The sequence below is a fragment of the Rana temporaria genome, chromosome 3 (assembly GCF_905171775.1).
Source record: "Rana temporaria chromosome 3, aRanTem1.1, whole genome shotgun sequence".
Lineage (NCBI taxonomy): Eukaryota > Metazoa > Chordata > Amphibia > Anura > Ranidae > Rana > Rana temporaria.
In genome coordinates this window covers 283,614,751-283,634,838 of record NC_053491.1, presented here as the reverse complement: position 1 = coordinate 283,634,838, position 20,088 = coordinate 283,614,751, and the positions used below count along the sequence as shown (strand labels likewise).

Here is a 20,088-nt window from a genome sequence, read left to right as displayed (position 1 = left end):
ACAGGGCTCCCAAGGAACGGCACGAGTGATGTCCCTGGCTGCGTGTACAGTAAATATCTCCTAAATGTAGGAGATTTTTTGGACTTTTCCTTCTTCCTTTTGTTCATTTTTTTTTTTTTAGCACAAAAAAGAAAGACAATTTTTCCAATGATTTTTTCATCTAGTTTATGGGCACCATTAGAATTTTTTAACCACTTGCCGCCCGCCAATGACAGATTGACGGCGGCAAAGTGGTTGTAGAATCCTGACCGGACGTCATATGACGTCCTCAGGATTCTGAGCGGGGGCGCGCATCGCGGCGATCGTTGTTGCGGGGTGTCAGTCTGACACCCCGCAACACCGATCTCGGTAAAGAGTCTCTCACGGAGACTCTTTACCACGTGATCAGCCGTGTCGAATCACGGCTGATCACGATGTAAACAGGAAGAGCCGTGTAAAAAGGCTGTAAAAAAAAAAAAAGGCTGTAAAAAAAAAAAAAAAAAAAAAGCATTAAAAAAAAAAAGATGCCAATCAGTGCCCACAAATGGGCACTGACTGGCAACATAGGTTAATCAATGCCGCCCCAGTGTCCATCAGTGCCACCCCACAGTGCCCATCCATGCCCACCTATCAGTGCCACCCATCAGTGCCGCCTATGTGTGCCCATCAGTGCCGCCTATGTGTGCCCATCAGTGCCGCCTATGTGTGCCCATCAGTGCCGCCTATGTGTGCTCATCAGTGCCGCCTATGTGTGTCCATCAGTGCCGCCTACAAGCGCCGCCAATCAGTGCCACCTCATCTGTGCCCGTCAGTACTACCTCATTGATGTCCATCAGTGCCATCTCATCGGTGCCCATCAGTGCCGCCATATCAGTGCCCGTAATTGAAAGAGAAAACTTACTTATTTACAAAAAATTTAACAGAAACAAATAAAAACGTGTTTTTTTTCAAAATTTTCTGTATTTTTTTTAGTTGTTGCGCAAAAAAAGAAAATCGCAGAGGTGATCAAATACCACCAAAAGAAAGCTCTATTTGTGGGAAAAAAAGGATGCCAATTTTGTTTGGGTACAGTGTAGCATGACCGCGCAATTGCCATTCAAAATGCGACAGTGCTGAAAGCTGAAAATTGGCTTGGGCGGGAAGGTGTATACGTGCCCTGTATGGAAGTGGTTAATCATGTGTCTAAAAAAATTATGGTGCGAATAGCTAGTATATCAGAAGCCTGTATATCAAATACCTCTAAAATTGCAAAGTTCTGTGTTTTTTTGTTTTTGTTTTTGTTGTGTTTTTATAACATATATATTTTTATTTTTTTATAACACTATCTTTTATATAGGTAACAACTCTGGTGAATTCCAGCAACAAGGGTCCTTCAAACAAAAAAAAAGGTCGTTCTAAGAAAGCTCATGTTCTGGCTGCCTCGGTCGAACAGGCCACTCAAAACTTCTTAGAAAAAGGAGACAAGATAGCTAAGGACAGCCAGTTTCTCAAGCAGGAACTCATAGATGCCGTTGAAGATGTCCGCAAACAAGGTGGTGAAATATAAACTTGTTATACTGCTTATAAGCAAATGCGTACAACTGAGTTTTAAAAACCTTTTTTCCTCTTCTTTTTGTTTTTCCTCTTTTTCCTCTTTTTCCTCCTCCTTTTTTATTTTTTCTCCTCTTTCTCAAAAAATCTCACGTGGTATCCTTATACTCATGAGAAGAAGCAGAATGTATTTTGGGGTGTAATTCCACATACAGTGAGGAAAATAATTATTTGATCCCCTGCAGATTTTGGAAGTTTGCCCACTTACAAAGAAATGAAGGGTCTATAATTTTTATCATGGTTGTATTTTAAATGATCGAGACAAAATATCATCAACAAATCCAGAAAAAACACATGATATAAATGTTGTTTTACTCACTGAACTGCAACTCAATTTAGAAGTATTTGATCCCCAAGCAAAACATTGCTTAGTTCTTTGTGAAGAAACACTTGCTGGCAAGCACAGACGTTTCTTGTAGTTCTTAACCAGGTTTGCACACATCTCGGGAGGGATTTGGTCCACTTTTTTACAGATCTTCTCTAAATCCTTAAAGGGGTTGTAAAGGTAAAAAAAAAAATCCTAAATAGCTTCCTTTACCTTAGTGCAGTCCTCCTTCACTTATCTCATCCTTCCATTTTGCTTTTAAATGTCCTTATTTCTTCTGAGAAATCCTCACTTCCTGTTCTTCTGTCTGTAACTCCACACAGTAATGCGAGGCTTTCTCCCTGGTGTGGAGTGTCATGCTCGCCCCCTCCCTTGGACTACAGAAGAGTCGGGATGCCCACTAACACGCAGCTCCTTTCTTTATCTGCAACGTAGAGAGCATGACACTCCACACCAGGGCGAAAGCCTTGCATTACTGTGTGGAGTTAGACAGAAGAACAGGAAGTGAGGATTACTCAGAAGAGATAAGGACATTTTAAAAAGAAAAATCGAAGGATGAGGTAAGTGAATGAGGACTGCACTAAGGTGAAGGAAGCTATTTGGGGGGAAAAAAGAATTGTACCTTTACAACCCCTTTAAGGTTTCTTGGCTGTCTCTTGGCAACTCGAAGTTTCAGCTCTGTCCTTAACATTTTCTATAGGTTCTGCAGAAAACCATCATTGACACCCTCCATAAGGGAATGAGTTCTAACACTGAACTTATCTGCTCATCTGCCCCATTACTATAACCCCCTTTCTCATCTGCCCCACGACTGTACCTCCTGCACATCTGTCCCACCTCTGTTTCCCCTGCTTATGTGTTCCACCAATGTACCTCCTTTCTCCTCTGCACCTCTCTGCTTATATTACCCATCACTGTACCCCCCTACTTTTCTGTCCCACTGCTGAACCCCCTTCTCATCCCTCTAACCACTGTACCTCCTGCACATCTGCCCCACAACTACCACCTTGCTCTTCTGTCACACCACTGTACCCCCCTGCTCATGTGCCCCATCAATGTACCTTTTTCTCATCTGCCCCTCCACTGTAATTCCATACACATCTGCTCCACCGCCGTATCCCTATACTCTTTTTACCTCCTTACTGAATCAACTTTTGATTCTGTCCTAACACTGAACCTATCTGCTCATCTGCCAAACCACTGTAACCCGCTTTCTCATCTACCCCACCAATGTACCTCCTGCACATCCGTCTCACCTCTGTACCCCCTGCTCTCCTGCCCCACCACTGTTCCCCCTGCTCATCTGCCCCACCAATACACCCCCTTTTACATCCGTCCATCACTGAACCCCCCCCCCCCCCCCCCGGCCCATCACTGTACTCCCCTGCTCATCTGGCCCCCTTCTGAACCCCCTTCTCATCTCTTCCACCACTGTACCTCCCTGCACATCTGCCCCACCTGCTCTTCTTCCACCTCTGAACCCCTCCTGCTTATTTTCCCCACAGCTGTACCCTCCTGCTCATTTTCCCAACAGCTGTACCCTCCTGCTCATTTTCCCCACAGCTGTACCCTCCTGCTCATTTTCCCCACAGCTGTACCCTCCTGCTCATTTTCCCCACAGCTGTACCCTCCTGCTCATTTTCCCCACAGCTGTACCCTCCTGCTCATTTTCCCCACAGCTGTACCCTCCTGCTCATTTTCCCCACAGCTGTACCCTCCTGCTCATTTTCCCCACAGCTGTACCCTCCTGCTCATTTTCCCCACAGCTGTACCCTCCTGCTCATTTTCCCAACAGCTGTACCCTCCTGCTCATTTTCCCCACAGCTGTACCCTCCTGCTCATTTTCCTCACAGCTGTACCCTCCTGCTCATTTTCCTCACAGCTGTACCCTCCTGCTCATTTTCCTCACAGCTGTACCCTCCTGCTCATTTTCCTCACAGCTGTACCCTCCTGCTCATTTTCCTCACAGCTGTACCCTCCTGCTCATTTTCCTCACAGCTGTACCCTCCTGCTCATTTTCCTCACAGCTGTACCCTCCTGCTCATTTCCCCCACAGCTGTACCCTCCTGCTCATCTATGATATACAGAATGGTGAAAGGAAGCAGAGATGAGATATATCTACCTGTCCTGGCACATTCATCCTGCTGATCCACCTCTCGCATCCAACCCACATGCTTGTATGTGATGTCACATACAAGCATATGGAATGGAAGCGCAATGATGAGCTCAGGTCAGGCGAGTTTTCTGAGTGTCTGTGTGCAGCATCATAAGTTGGGGCCCCCACAGCTGAGAAAAAGTGATTGGGTGTGATGTTCATTGCACTGAATACTGGCCATGGCTTGAAGGGACACAGAGTGCAGGGGTTCATTAATGGGTGATGCAAAGGTTCAGCAATAATTTCAACAAAGTTCCCAGAAGCTCAACAGTAATTCCACAAACTGTCACCTGATTGTGGTTTTCTCAATTATAGTGACATCCCTTCTTTCTGAAATTGGTAGTGGCAACCAATCGATCCATCTTCCTCCAGATGGTGGACAGGGCTAGCAGGACTGCAATTGGCTTTAGCAGTGGCCAAGACAGTCCTACTCCTCCTGGAAACAGGACCCACCCCTCCCCCCAGCAGAACTGCACCCTAACTCTTCGCCATCACAAAAGTTGACGATCGTAGCTACAGCAAAGTTGAAGAACCAAACAATGTTTCCCATCTTTTACAATGTGTGTGGGCAAAGTGTCTCCCCCTCAGTGCAGGTGCAGCATGGGGAATTCTGAAATTGGAATGCCTTAGTGTGTCAATGACCCTTCCCTGCACTGCTCTGCTGCTGGGGAGGGAGTCAAGTGCCGGCAAAAGAGGCTTGGTGTGCCGCGGGTTGCCTACCCCTGGCTTAGGATAGTTAAAGGAGGGTTTATAGCTCCCTAGGCCTGACCTATAGTATTTGTGCCTAGTGCCCAGTCTCTTGGAGGTTGCAGTATAACCCATGGTTTGGATGAGATTTTTAATACTTTTTTTTTTTTTTTTTTTCCCTCAATAGACTCAAAGGGATTTTTTAATAAGTACAACAATCCCTTTCTTTAATTTTGACTTTTTTTTTTGTCCATGTCCAAAGTAAACCTAGTACTGAACTCAAGTCAAACTTTATTTTCTACATTTTTTAGAATTCATTTTTGGATAAAGTGGGAAAGGATTCAAACTGTCAGGTTTTTACTGCTGTTTGGGCTTCAATTGGAGACATTGCCCTCACCTTCTGTCCCCTTTGATTGAGTTCATCAGACAGGAACTGAGAAAAAAATCTGCCACAAGGACCCAGAGAGTAATAGAAATCTTGGAGGTACTAGGTTTCTCCTACTTTATTTACTAAAGGAAATCGCATTTATTACTATGAATGTTATACTGGCCATACACTATACAAAAACTCTGCCAAAATTCTGTCATTTAGGCCGTCCGTTCGTTTTTCGGGCAGTTAATGGGCACAAAATAAATTAATTGCTGGGACATTTTTGACCCTAAAAAACGGGGACAATTTTGGAAATTTTCTGCTGAACGAACAACAAATTCAAAGGTTAATGTGTTTACTGTCCGAACTGTATGCACTAGGTATATGTACCTGTGTGTGTGTCTGTATGTATATGTGTGTGTGTGTGTGTGTGTGTGTGTGTATATATGTGTGTGTGTGTGTGTGTGTGTGTGTGTGTGTATGTATGTATGTATGTATGTGTGTGTGTGTGTGTGTGTGTATGTGTATATATATATATATATATATATATATATATATATATATATATATATATACATTCATTTATGTCCACTGAACGATTTATCGGTCATTACATGATGGTTTGGCCGATTTTTCGTATAGTGTATTACTGTTGGAAAGCTTTCCTTACACCTTGTACTATACACCATGTTAGTTGGGCAAAAATGAGGGTGAATCTCAAGGGGAGCCCACAATAACAATACAGCCAGAGGTTCTAATCCTTACCCACTCAACAAATATCCAAGATATTTTTCTTTGTTCTTTAAAGTGTATTATAGCACTGCAACCTCAAACATGTAATTGTGCCAATTTTGATTCAAGATGGTATAATTTAGAGCAATTTTTTGAAACATGCCTGATTGTTTATCCTCTGAATACAAGCTTTAACCTCCCTGGTGGTATGATTATTTCAGAAAAAATGTGCCGAAAGCGGTACCATTATTTGCAAGGAAATTTGGCGTTTTATACTGTAGGCCTGTAATTTTTAGGAATAACTCACTTAAATCTGACCAAACCAGAGTCTAATAGGCATCCCGGGTATGACATTTTTTTAAAAACAAAATTATAAATTAGAATATAATAAATAATTATAACACATAATATAATTCTAATAAAAATTATTCAATAATGTAATCAAATCAAAAACACTGAAATTTGCTCAGTTGCAGAATTGTCGTTTGTCATTTTTTTTTTTTTTTTTTTTATGACGAATTTCCCCACAAATCGCTATCGCACAATTCTGCAAGTGATTATAATTTATTATCGCTGTTTTCTAGCTGATCTAAAACCATTTTTGACATAAAGGGACACTTTTGGTTGCTATGGACAATCTACAGTTTGCAGGGAGAAAGAACCGTTTTTATTATATAAAATGACATGCATGACACAGGGCAGACCACTAGGGAGAAGGGGGTGTGTATTTTTTACATACAGTACTGTAATCTATAAGATTACAGTATACTGTATGTAATGTGTTTGTTTACCTTTTTGAATTTGGCGCCGATCTCCGCCCTCGTGCGCCGTAACGTCGCAGGGAACGGAGATCGGTGGCACAGGAGGACACTGTGTGAATCGAGCGAGGACCCGCTCGCTCACACAGCGCGGTGGCATCGCTGGATCCAGGAACAAGGTAAGCCAGCGCGCGCTGCAGGCTCTGCATAGCTACCTCGAGCGTGACTCGGGGTTACCGATTTTTAGCACAAAAAATCCACCCCGAGTCACGCTCGGGAATACCGCCAGGAGGGTTAAAGTTGTTGTAAAGATGTTGTGTTTTTTTTTTTTTATTTTTTTTGGATTCATACATACCTAGGCAGTATTGGTCTGATGCTGCATCTGTCCCTCGGTGCCTCTACACAAACGAACACCGCCGATCGCTCTGTTCTCACATCTCCCCGAGCCGAGAGCTGCTCACAGAAATACAGCCAAACAAGCTTTAACTGTACTTCTCCTTTTTAATGCATTAAGATAAAAAAATAAAAAAAATAACTTCTGTGTTCATCAGCCCCCTGATGATTGAGCCCATCTCGATTCAGCGATGTTTCAGGAGACTGGAACTCTTCCTCAGCGCGGCGCTAATGGCCCCCACTGCTGTCAATTAAAGTCAGTGAGCCAATAAGAGAGGGTGGGGCAGAACTGTGGCTCTGTGCATGAATGGGGACACAGAACAGTGGCTCGGCTCCCCCTATAGCAAGCTACTTGCTGTTGGGGAACTCGGAAGGGGCCATAAGTGCCAGCAAGGGTCCCGAGAAGAGGATCTGGGTTGCTCTGTGCAAAACCACTGCACAGAGCAGGTAAGCATCACATGTTCATTATTTTTAAAGAAAATAAATTAGACTTTAAGGGTAAATTTATTATTAATCATTTTTTTTTTGCAACTACAGGTGAAATGATGAGAAGTGCTTCTGGAGAGTTTGCTGATGATCCATGCTCCTCTGTTAAGCGTGGGAATATGGTGCGAGCAGCTCGTGCCTTGTTATCGGCTGTTACACGGCTGCTGATTTTGGCTGATATGGCAGATGTATACAAGTTACTTGTTCAACTAAAAGTGGTAATGCATTTATTATGATTTCTTTTAACAAGAGTTTTGTAATGTTTCGTAATTTTAAACTTTTTTTTTTTTTTTTTTTTTTTTTTAGGTTGAAGACGGTATCGTAAAATTAAGAAATGCTGGAACAGAGCAAGATTTGGGAATACAATATAAAGCGCTGAAAGCTGAAGTGGAAAAGTTAAATTTAATGACTGCAAAACGGCAGCAGGTTGGAATAATATGCTTCAAGAAGTAATAGGATAGTATTGTTTCTGATTATCTGCTCACCTAATCTACTCGTGCTTTGGTTTGTCCTCTTAGCCCTGTGCAATAAACGTATCCACTTTTACTTATGAGCGGTTATTGGTTTATCCGCTAGCTGATTCCAGTCTTAAGACTTTACTTGTAGCTCCATTCTTTACCTTTTCTTCATGCACCTTTATATTTGCTTCAGTCAGTACTGCTCACTTATATATGAAGCCACCCTCCTTTTGGTTCCTATTAAATAATATAGATATACAGACCAAAAATATTTGAAGCAAAATATCATATATTACGGCAATGTAGACAAAAAGATACAATAGTTCAAATACCTAAATCAAATGATTCAGGAAGATGTGCAGTGATCGATTGGACTGTATAGAAAGCTTCCAGATAACAAACAGGTTACAAACCAGATAATACAGCAGTCACCTTTAATTAGTATTTAACTCATAAAGGATTGGACCAAAAGCAAACAACATTGCAGTAAAAATTACCAAAATACTGGCATAAAATAACATCCAATGATCTGCATTATTAGGCAATTAATATAGTCGGTGCTAATGATGACTGCAGGTATAGATCTGAGAAGCAAAGTAACTTCAATTACTCCCCAGCATACTAAATAATTTAAGGTATATTGAGTGAGGTTTTTAATAAAAGTCACAGTAAAAAAAAAACGAACCTGTTCCTGCGTGTCCTGGATAACATGTGACCACAGACAGCTCCTGCATCTGAGCTTTAAGACCCCTTTCACACTGGTGCTGCCCATAGCGTCGGCAGGTAAAATAGCAATAAAACACTGCTATTTTCCGTTCAGATTTGCGGCTTTTTCGGGCTGCTAGCAGGGCACTTTTAACCCCCCGCTAGTGGCAGAGAAAGGGTTAAAACCACCCACAATGCGCCGCCGCAGCGGCGTATTGCCAGTGATATGGCGGCGCTACCCATTGATTTCAATGGGAAGGAGTGCATTAGGAGCAGTGAGTTCACCACTCCTAATGCGCTCAAAAAAAGCTGCTGGCAGGACTTTTTCTGATGCCCTGCCAGTGCACCATTCCAGTGTGAGCAGCTGTTTAAGGGTGGATTGCAGGCGATATTTTTAATGCTATAGCGCCTGCAAAACGCTCCCGGGTGAAAGGGGTCTAAGTACAGCAGACAATCGGCACCACCCAATAATCCAAAATGGCTGACTATAATCAGCTGTGAGGGCTGTACCATCATGTGTGAGCATATGGGGCATTAACACATCTTCGGGTGGGGAATCCCCCTTAGGTGCCGAAAGAATGGTACTACCTTATCCCACACATGCATCTGATAAAAACAGCACTGCCTGAGAATGACCGCCGCAGTGAGCCGCCATTGCAGAGCTGGACCACAAGAGGCAGTAGCAAGACTAAACAATACAAAACTCATATATCATGCATAGTTAAAGTAATTCATAGATTTAATAAGAAAAATAAGGTAAGGGGGGTACCCTTGGCTCCTACCACCGCAACACCACCACCTTGGTACTGCAGCGGCTAATAAAAACCAAACTGCATCCAGATGTTATCCATGCCGGGGGTCCCCAAAAGAGAAAATAAATGAATCAGAGATGAAGCCATGATCCGAGATGCATTAAGGGCTCCTTCGGCACACTGCACATATATACATTGAGCTGAACTCTGGGGGATCGAGGCAGAGGAGACCCTCGGTCCCACATTAAAGTAATGTAGAATTGCTGCACCAGTCATCCGAGCTTCCCATGTTTTAATACCATACATTAAACAATTTAATACTGATAATCAATTCTCAATAGTATAATACATAATTAAACTTCATGACATGATCAAAATCTACTCAGAACTATGCAGCCAAGCAGGGGAGAGACAAAACTGTCATTCTGTTGGAATCATTTCATCATATTCTCTCAAAGAGAGAGAGAAAGAAGCCAGAGCATGGGGACCAATCAATATTTAACCTAGGAATGGTTTGTAACTTAAGGCTTTGTTGAGACCAGGTGGCATTAAGTCTAAAGATCCATCTAGTTTCCCACTGTAGGAGCTTCTTATCAATATTTCCTCCTCTAGGATCTTCAACGAGCCTTTCTAGCACTGTAAATTGTGTCATTGAGGTGTCGTGCTTGCACTGAAGGGCAACATGTCTCCTAATGGGGGTATTTTTCTGATGTAATATATATGATCATAAATTATTTTCCAGAAGTTCCTAAAGGTTTTGCCTATATAGAATGATCCACACCTACATAGGGCAATTTAGATAACTGATTTGGTTTGGCAGTTCACAAAATGTTGAATACTGTGTAACCTGCCTTTGGATAGTGTGAAAGGCCTTCCCTCCAGAATCCAGTCACAATATTCACAGCTCCCACATCTAAACATGCCCTTTAGATCTTCATTGGGCCCCATAAATTCATGGAAATGGCTATGGACCTGACTATCTTTTAACGACCTACAATTTTTGTACATGGGGATATTCTTCAATGTATTTTCTCAAGATTGGATCCCGAGTGAGAAAATGCCAATGTTTCTCTAAAGTTTTTTTTTTTTTTCACCATGTCATGGTTATTGGAGTCGGTAGTAATAATCCTGACTGTATCGCCCTGTTTCTTTCCGTATTGAACAATAGTTCTTGTCTATTTATTTTTTAAGCAAACTTTATTATAGTTTTTTTTTTTAGAGTTATCTTAGTATAGCCCCTTTGCAAAAGCCTCATTCTCAATAGTTTTGATTCCTTTAAGAACTCCTCTTCACTAGAACATTTTTTCGTTTTGATATGTAAATCTTGTGAATAAGGTATGCTCTGACCTAATTGGTGGTTAAGGATGGGAACTAGAGGCATGGAGCACAGTATTCCCTGCAGTGGGTTTCCTGTATAGCGAAGTGTCATCCTCTTCTTTAAAAATGTTCATCTAGAAACAGTATTGATTGTAAATGACTGTGCATAGTACATTTGCGATTGTAATCATTCTTGGCCAGTTTCCCCATAAAATCCAGCAGGTCTGTTTTACTTGAATTCCAGACCATCAAGATGTCATACAATGCTGGACAGATACATAGACAGGAATACATCAGAAAATAATGTATGTGCCCACCCCCCTAGGTACAGGTTGGCATACGATGGGGCACAACATGTCCCCATCGCAACCCATGCACTTGGAGGTAGTGGGACCCATCAAATGTGAACACATTCCTTGTTGGTACATAATGCAATAGTTGTAATACAAAGGCATTGTAGGGATAGATCATCACGTCCATATCATCCAAGAAAGATTTGACTATCAAAATGCCATGTGCATGTGTGATGCTGCAGTATAATGCCTCCACATCTCTGCCCTTAAGTGGTTAAATATGTCTGTATTTTATACTTCCACCATATAAAGTTTTTTAATTTATTCATTTTTCCCTGTTTAATGTTTTTTGCCCATTGTGTTGCAGGAGTTGAAAGATATTGGCCACCGGGATCAAATGGCTGCAGCTCGTGGAATCCTGCAAAAAAATATTCCGATCCTTTACACTGCTTCCCAGGCTTGTCTGCAGCATCCTGATGTAGCAGCCTACAAAGCAAACAGAGATTTGATCTACAAACAGCTCCAACAAGCAGTCACTGGGATCTCAAATGCAGCTCAAGCCACATCATCTGAGGAAATTACTAACCAAAATGGAGGAGGAGAGCTGGCTATTGCACTAAACAATTTTGATGTGAGTGTATATAAAGTTTATATAAGTGTATTTTTATTTGTTGGTTTCTCTCCAAATGAAGAGCTTTCCAGGAACTCAGAAAAGTACACTTTAGGGCTCCTAACCACTTTGTATTCATTAACGGAAGTACTTTTTACACAAGCTTTACTCATGGAGGATTTCTCAGCATCGCAGGGGAAAAAAATAAGTTGGGAGCATTTCATGTTCGTTGTCAAGCTAGTTACTAAACAAATCTAAATTGAGCATTCATTTAAGGAAATGGGACAGAAATTAGCATCTTATTACCAAACCCCATATGTACACTGACATTCTACTTAAATGGGTTGTAAAGGTTCGTTTTTATTTGCTAAATAGGTTCCTTTAAGCTAGTGCATTGTTGGTTCACTTACCTTTTTCCTTTGATTTTTCTCTTCTAAATGTTTTTTTTCTTTGTCTGAATTTCTCCCTTCCTGTTTCTCCTCTGTAAGCTTGCCCCCATCATCTGAGCCATTCTGGCTGGGGGTTAGTCAGCCAGAACCGCTTACTGAGGAGGAACAGGAAGTGAGACATTCAGACAAAGGGGGAAAAAAAAACATTTAGAAGGGAAATCGAAGGAAAAGGTAAGTGAACCAACAATGCACTAGCTTAAAGGGTCACTAAAGGATTTTTCTTTTTTTTTTTTTGCCTAAAATTAATGTCTGCAAGGTAGACAGACCGAATAGTGTACAGGCATACCCCGCTTTAAGTACACTCACTTTACATACACTCGCGAGTAAGGACATACCTGTGAGTGTATGTAAAGTGTCTTACATGTACTGTACAGACATTTTGCAGTTGCAGTAGAAGGAGCTGAAGCTCAGAGAGCATAGCCCACCCTGTTCCAGTGTGCCCCTGACACCCCCACTACAGCCCCTGAGACCTCAACTACAGCTGTTAACCCCCCCACTACACCCCCTGACCCCCCACTACACCCTATAAGTGAAAAAAGGTATTGTTTCACTTTAAGTACATTTTTGTTTTACATACATGCTCTGGTCCCATTGTGTACTTAAAAGTGGGGTATGCCTGTAATGATTCTGTTAAACGAGTAAATACCTATTAAATTCCTTCATCTATATCACCTCCGGCATTCTAGTTTCTGTTCTCTCATTCACTTCCTGGTTTGCATCGCTCTTTCATGTAAGAACTACATTTCCCAATATGAATTGCCGCACGTCCAGTAATTCACACCTCCTTGAAGTCTCTAACACGTAGAGAGCATCCTGCCGCACAGATGTAGTTCCCAGGAGGGGGTGAGCACGTTACTGACCACCGTAGTAAAGCCTCCCATCACGGTGGTCAGTAAAATCAGACAAGCAGGAAGTGAACAGAACAGAGAAGAAATAGAGCAACTCCTGAGCAAAAACAAACAATGAGGAAGTGAAAAGAGGAATGTCTGCAGGTAAAGGATGCTTATTATGAAAACATTTTTTTTCCTTTACAACCCCTTTAAAGGAACCTATTTAGAAAATAAAAAACAAACCTTTACAACCCCTTTTAAGGATGAAGATGAATTAACATTCTATGAAAAATAAACCACAATGTTACTGTAAACACAACTACAATCACTGTCCTAAACATATACTAACCGCAGCTTACAAAAACAATAAGGCCTCGTGCACACTATGTTTTTTGACATTTTAAAGGAGCTGTTTTTGGCTGTTGACGTTTTTTCTACAGTAATTAAACTCTTAATCGTGTTATCCTATGTGTCCATGCACACACAGGCTGTTATCGGCAGTTTTGGGCAGTGGCGTTTTTGAGCAGTAAAAAAAACCCCCAGAAGTATAGGTTCTGAGAGATGTTTTTCAGCTGTAAAAACGCTGTAACGCTGATAAACACTCAAAAACTTCGCTCACCAGCGTTTAAGGTTTTTGATCCATTGAAAAAAAAAAATCATCTTCAAAAATGCTAAAAAGTTATAAAACTCACTGCAAAGCTACTGCCGTTTTTATAATGTTATTTTAACGTCCAGTGTGCATGAGGCCTTATAGATTATGATTAAGGCTCAATCACCTTGGTGCACATGTACCCAAGGAGTGTATACATTTCTTCAGTAGTAGAAATCCTCACCTTGATTTGGGAACATAATTGGTTATCTGGTATTTTAAATGTGAGAGGTCTTGTGCTAAAGTCTAATGAGGAAGTTCTTTTTTCTTTAGATTTTATTAATTGTGTTGTGAAATATAGTCACGCGCTTGACAAGTATTTTAGGAGATCTGACCAGAAAGAATTACTGGTCATTCTTCATTTTTTGGAACCAAAAAATCTGACAATACTCCACCCGGAGCGAAAGATATAATTTAAAAAATCCCAAAAAAGACTGATAAAAAAATACATATGTAAAATAATGACGTCAGTCCACGGCCATCTTCCAGAGAAATAAAAAACATATATAAAAAAAATGTATATAAAATTGAATATAATCCAATACAGAATCCACATTTGCTTTAACAGTACAATAAACCCCAAAAATACATTATTCAAAATAAAACAATGAAGGTCAAAGTCCACATTCAAGCCAGCTGGTGCCGTCACCTCGGTTTCATAAATCCAGAAGGATTCTCTGCGACTTAACTGGCAAATATAGTGACCACCTTGCCAATGCCTGGGGACTTTTTCAATTTATTCATCTGTTGATGGCAAATCCTAAAGTGTCTAGATACACTATGGGTCTTGACACCCCTTTTAATGTTGCATATATGCTCTCTAACTCGTACTTGTAGTGCCCTTGAGGTCCTGCCTATATATTGCAGTCGCACTCGAACATATACACTACACCGACCGTCACACATGTAATCAGATCTCTGATCTGATATTATTTTTGTGTGACCGATGAACTAAACACTTTGCGTTTTTTAACATTATTTCTAGCGCTCTTGCAAGTGGCAGATCTGTTGCATGCATAAAACCCAGAAAGAAAGTTAAAGAATTTTATTTTCAAGAACTCTTGGCGGGTCGATGGCTCCTGGTGCCAAACTATCTCGAAGAGAAGGTGCTTTACGGCAATTGAATTCAAGATGATTAGGAAGATGGGGACCCAGTATGCGATCGTATTTCAAAATAGGCCAATGTTTGGCCACAATTTTTTCAAACTTTTTGTACTGTATGCTGTAATCCATAACCATCTTGAATTGATTAGTGGCCACTGTATTAACGGAGCTAACAGTCTTATCAGCTACAATAATATTTCTATCGGTGGCTCTCGCCCACTCTATTTACTTATTGATCGCAGAATAGTGGTGCAACGGATTGTCATCGATCTGAACGGAAGATATTGATCCGAACCGCACACGTGTGATCCGCAGATTGATTTCTGAAAAAAAAAAGTTGTGTGCATGTTCAGTCCACACACAGCGTGGTCATGGCGATTGGAGAAACAGAGGAGCTTGAACGCCCCGCGTCATTTAAATCCCCTGATGGTGTGTAGGCACTGTGGCACAAAAAAGCCATATGACAGTGGAAACACATCAAGCATGGCCACGCATGAAGCAACATCACCCTGGTGTTTCACTGACGGGAGTGAAAATTAAAACGAAAACTGCTCATCAGCACAGAATTTAAGCAGCCCCTTGTTGCACAATCAGCTAAAGCCATCACAAACGCCATCGGTGTGTTTATAGGTGCAGACATGAGGCCATATTCGGTTGTGCAAAACGAGGGCTTTAAACACATGCTGAAAGTGCTTGAGCCACGTTACAACATTTTCTTTTTTTTGCTGATCCGAAAAATTATCCGATCCGTGACTCTGATCCGAACCGTACGTTTTTTGATCCGTTGCACCCCTATCGCAGAATATGTATATCCTTTCTGCTTAAATCTTTTTGCTAAAACCTCAGACTGTGACAGAAATTCATCTTCTGACGTTCAATTACGTTGGAGTCTGATGAATTGCCCTATTGGGATGTTGTATAACCACATCTGGTGGTGGTAGCTGTTTAAGGGGATATATGAGGGGCGTGGTTACGCACGACATTCAGTAAGACGTGCTGGGGCTAGCTCTGCTGACCATCCTGCACAATCCTGAGCACAGCACTGACATCCTTCACAGCACTGACACCGGACACCAGCCATTGGACTCCGCAGAATCTCTGCTACGCCCGGCTGAGTTTGAGCTACCATGTCTAAGCGAGGAGCGGGACTTAAAATACTGCCGGACACCCCCTGCCATGATGGCGGCCTCCCGCCTCGTTCCACGAAGATCCTAAACATCTGAAATTTTGGGTAATTGAAAAAGTCCCCAGGCATTGGCGAGGTGGTCACTATATTCGCCAGTTAAGTCGCAGGGCTTCGGAGTTGGCGGCCCTTTCATGCAGGTCCCCCCCTCTTTTTTGAGGATTCAGCGCTTGCTACAAAACGTATGTGCTTCCTGTATGGGAGGGGTTATATAGGTGATCACTTCCTGTCTGAAGACCTTTTGGTCTACCAGTGTCCATTCACCTGGAGATGGAGTATAACCCAGCAGTTAATGACTATTAGCCTGACTCTGTGTCCCATGATGTACTCAAAGAAAAGTATTTTACAGGTAAGTATGATGAAAAAATCAATTTTTTTTTTGTGTTGCACAGTATTTGCGCAGCAATTTTTCCCCCTTTTTTTTTTTTTTTTTTTTTTTTTTTTTTTGGATCACTTTTATTGCTATTACAAGGAATGTAAACACCCCTTGTAATATAAATAAGGCATGACAGGTCCTCTTTTTACCGAGCTTTGGGGTCTAGACGTCACCAGATCTCGGCTCCCCAGCCAAGGCAACGACAGTGTTTACAACTTCCGTGGCCGAAAGTGATGTCATAACGTTGCACCTGGCCTCCGAAGGTCATAGAGATGACCGGGGACCATCTGATCCTCTGTCGGCTCTATATTAACTGGCCGATTCATTCGCCGGCTTCCACGGGCAAGCCGGTAGAAGCGCTTGAGGGGGGTGTCCCCTCCGTTTCCTCCGTCTCCTGTAAAAACAATTGTGATTGTTTTTACGGTGCAGGGAAGCACCGGTAGAAAAAGATGGCTGAATGAAGCCTGCATCATTCAGACACCCCCTCCTAAAGGTCACTACGTCATGTGACGTAGTTGGGCGGGAAGTGGTTAAGCATATGTGCTGTACTGGGACTCCAAGATAGGTACAGGTAAGTCAACATTTTTCTTTTACGAATTCTCTTATTTTGGATAGAATATATAATTTTATATATCGTATGATATTCCTCTTAAAAAAGGGAAATGATATAAGTGTAGATATGGTGTTTGGTAATTAGATTATGTAATGTCCTCCTTATTCCCTTAAAAGCAGTGTTAAACCCAAAAGCAAACATTTTATTTATATGATGGCTGCATTAATTTTCTTTTTTAGGTTGACTTTTATTTTCACCTGGTGATCCTGCCAGTAAGTCTGTTTTCAACAAACTATGCTCTCCTGCAGATGTTGGGAAGGGTTGAGGCAATTAATTTAACATGGACATTGGTGCTTACAGTGATTTGCAATTTCATATTTATTTTTAGAAGTAAAATAAGTAAAAATATTTATTCTCAAAGCAACAAATCTGTTGTAACCGCTTAAAGTGTTAGCTGGCATTTGTCTTCTTCAATTTAAGATGTTCTAGCATATTTGGATACACTAACACCAGATAGACCAAAAGCATGATATGCTTGAAACTGTTGTTAGTTTGTATCTCTACATGAGATTTAAAAAAAATATGTTGTAACTGCCTGGCTTTGGACTCTTGTATATTGGAGGTGGAATGTGGGTTATCTTCCTGTTGTGTGGATACACTATTGACCTAATGAAAAAGTGCTGTTTTCTGTTGGTTTGTGTGTATTTCTAATTTTTTTTATGTTACTGACTGTTTTTCCAACCTTTTTATTTTTCATTGCATAGAAACAAATCATTGTAGACCCTCTTGGCTTCAGCGAAGAGAGATTCAGACCATCTCTGGAAGAACGATTGGAGAGTATTATCAGTGGTGCTGCTTTGATGGCGGACTCCTCCTGCACACGTGATGATCGTCGGGAAAGAATTGTAGCAGAGTGTAATTCAGTTCGACAGGCTTTACAGGATCTTCTCTCGGAGTACATGGGAAATGTAAGGTTCTGTTTCCGCATTATGCACTTCTAAAACCATTTTGAGGAACTCCTTCTACTAACCTATTGAGATTTATGCAGAAGCAATTTGGAAAAGGTGGTATGGTGGGGGGGAAAGGGGAGATGTTGGGATAGATTCCTGGGAGTTCTATACTGCTTAATTTGATCAAAGCGGAGCTATTGTGTATATCCTATATGACCTGTATAGATTTATCAAATACCTTTTTAAGGTTTAATAACCTTGTTAAGAATATGCATAGGATTTCTGTATTTTAAAAGTTGCGTGTTGGAACTCACACCTGGTACAAGCTACCAATTTAGGCACTCAATTCTGGTTTACTTTTTTCAAATCAACAAAAACACCACAAAGGATAAAGCACATTCTAAGGCTACTAAAAATATTTATTTATTGGATATATAATAATAAAATAAAAAATGTTCAAAAGCCAGAACACATCATGGAAATGCTCCTCCTTCATCCCTATCTCCCAAACCTGTACCCCTGTACCCAAGTTCCCACACCACTAGCTATAACAGGGTGGACCAGGTTTAAATGTCCCATTGTTTCATCGCTATTCACGTCTTTTAGGTCCATTTCAGTTTTTTGGCTGGGCATATGAGCCTAAGAGACTGTAATATCTGGGCATGTAGCGGCCACTACCTGGTCTACTTTTGGATGCATCATTGTCTATCCATAGATCAATCAGCCACTTCAAACACACATGTGTAGCAGTTATTGCATAGCACTGGATCCTGCATAGGGTGCTTACCTTGGTGCAATGCGTTGAGTTAACCATGGTGCTATACAGGCTCAGGACCGTAGTTCACCAGAGTGGAATCCAGTTCCTGAAGACCCCTTTAGGGTTATGGCCACTGTGACGTATGAAGCCTGGACTTTGTAGTCTAGGATCGTGCACAGGTAAGACAGGGTCACCCTGTTTTCGCTTATGTTTGTTGATGGACACAGCTTATTCATATTCTCGGCCATAGGGTTATAGCACTACCTACAGGAGTAGGACTCTAGGCTGGAAATAAACTCTGCAACACCTATGGGCGGTCCTAGCTGGTATAAAACTCCCCCTCTGCTACAGGCATCTAGTTTTTTTGAGTAAGAACCTGGCTTCCTGCTGGTACATTTTTTTTGGTTCTAAAGCTTTTTTACCTTTTTTTTTTTTTTTCCCCTGCGGAGATCTGCAATCAAGCTGCGGGCTGTATCCAGTGGTCAACCCAGTCTGGCCTTCGAGTTGAATGTTGTACTTCGGTGGCGAGGCAGATCTGTCTGTGGAAAGCTATCCGATGCATGCACGTTCGTGGCCCAATGGAACTGCGTGCTAGTGCACGCTCAATTGACACACTGGTTGGCCTATAAAGGCTGCTCAGGTGCTCTTGACAGGTTGCTGGTTTGTCTTCAGCTTCCTGTTTGAGTTTGGTTCCTGCATCTGAATTCCTGTTTGTGACTCGGATTGACCCTGACTTCTCTGCTCTTCTCCTGGACTTGACCCTCGGCCTGCTTAACAAACTCTGCCTCTAGTCTCCTTTCCTTGATCCTCTACTTGTGGCCTGAACCCTTGTGTCTCAGCCAGTGATCTGGAAACAACCTCACCTTCCAGTGTTTGACCCTCAGCCTGTTCTGGACTTTTGTTGGAGATCCTTCCAGCGGGCCATCCTACCCGCCTGTCACGGCACAGCTGCCCAGCTCTACCGAGACCATCTCGCAAGTCGTAGCCTGTGCCATCCACTCCCTGTATCATCCCCAGGGGCGGAATGCGCCTAATCGCAAAGGCGAACCGCTCTCGGCATCTCAGCCTTGTGAGTACTTATCTGACACACCACGGGTTCTCCCTGAGATGGTCCTCCCATCCAGGCCCCCCAGCAGGTTACCTTCCCCCCCCCCCCCCCCCCACTTTGTGCTGGGTTTCCCTCTTTTGGTCTTTTGTGCCTGGATGGGCTTGTTGCCTGTCCTGCTTTGCTGCTGACGGAGCCCATGCTACCTGGGGGGAGGGCGCTAGGAACCAGATACCTGGATTCCACCTGCGGTCAGCATGGCACGGGGTGGGGGCTTTCTTCCCTGAGGTCTGTACACCTCGTGGTCCTGGGTCCCAGTGGCTATTTTGTTGTAGTCTGGGCTGCCTGCTGTTTCACTTCCCTTGCTGTGCAGTGCTCAGGATACTGCGGTCATGTTTTTTTGGCCTGTAGCCATTTCCTCTTGGCAGCCATTTTCTGGTTGACCAACTTGCTAAGGATGTACTGTTAGGCAGTGACTGCTCCTGCCTTTTGGCCCCTCCTCTGTTTCCCCTTTTGTGGATTCCTAAGCATCCTTTTTCCAGGCGCACTGCATGTGGGCTCTGCTTGCTTTTCTGAAGGCCT

The 20,088-nt window shown here is 42.3% G+C and overlaps 1 protein-coding gene across 1 annotated transcript in view; it reads left to right on the top strand.

The window, feature by feature from the left end:
- Positions 1 to 20,088, top strand: part of CTNNA1 (catenin alpha 1) — a 137,017-nt gene that overhangs the window by 27,113 nt on the left and 89,816 nt on the right. Inside the window, exons 3-7 of the mRNA XM_040344709.1 lie at positions 1,316 to 1,511; positions 7,527 to 7,693; positions 7,782 to 7,901; positions 11,368 to 11,631; positions 17,519 to 17,722. Of these exons, the coding sequence (XP_040200643.1) occupies positions 1,316 to 1,511; positions 7,527 to 7,693; positions 7,782 to 7,901; positions 11,368 to 11,631; positions 17,519 to 17,722 (951 nt within the window). The remainder of the gene's footprint in view (positions 1 to 1,315; positions 1,512 to 7,526; positions 7,694 to 7,781; positions 7,902 to 11,367; positions 11,632 to 17,518; positions 17,723 to 20,088) is intronic.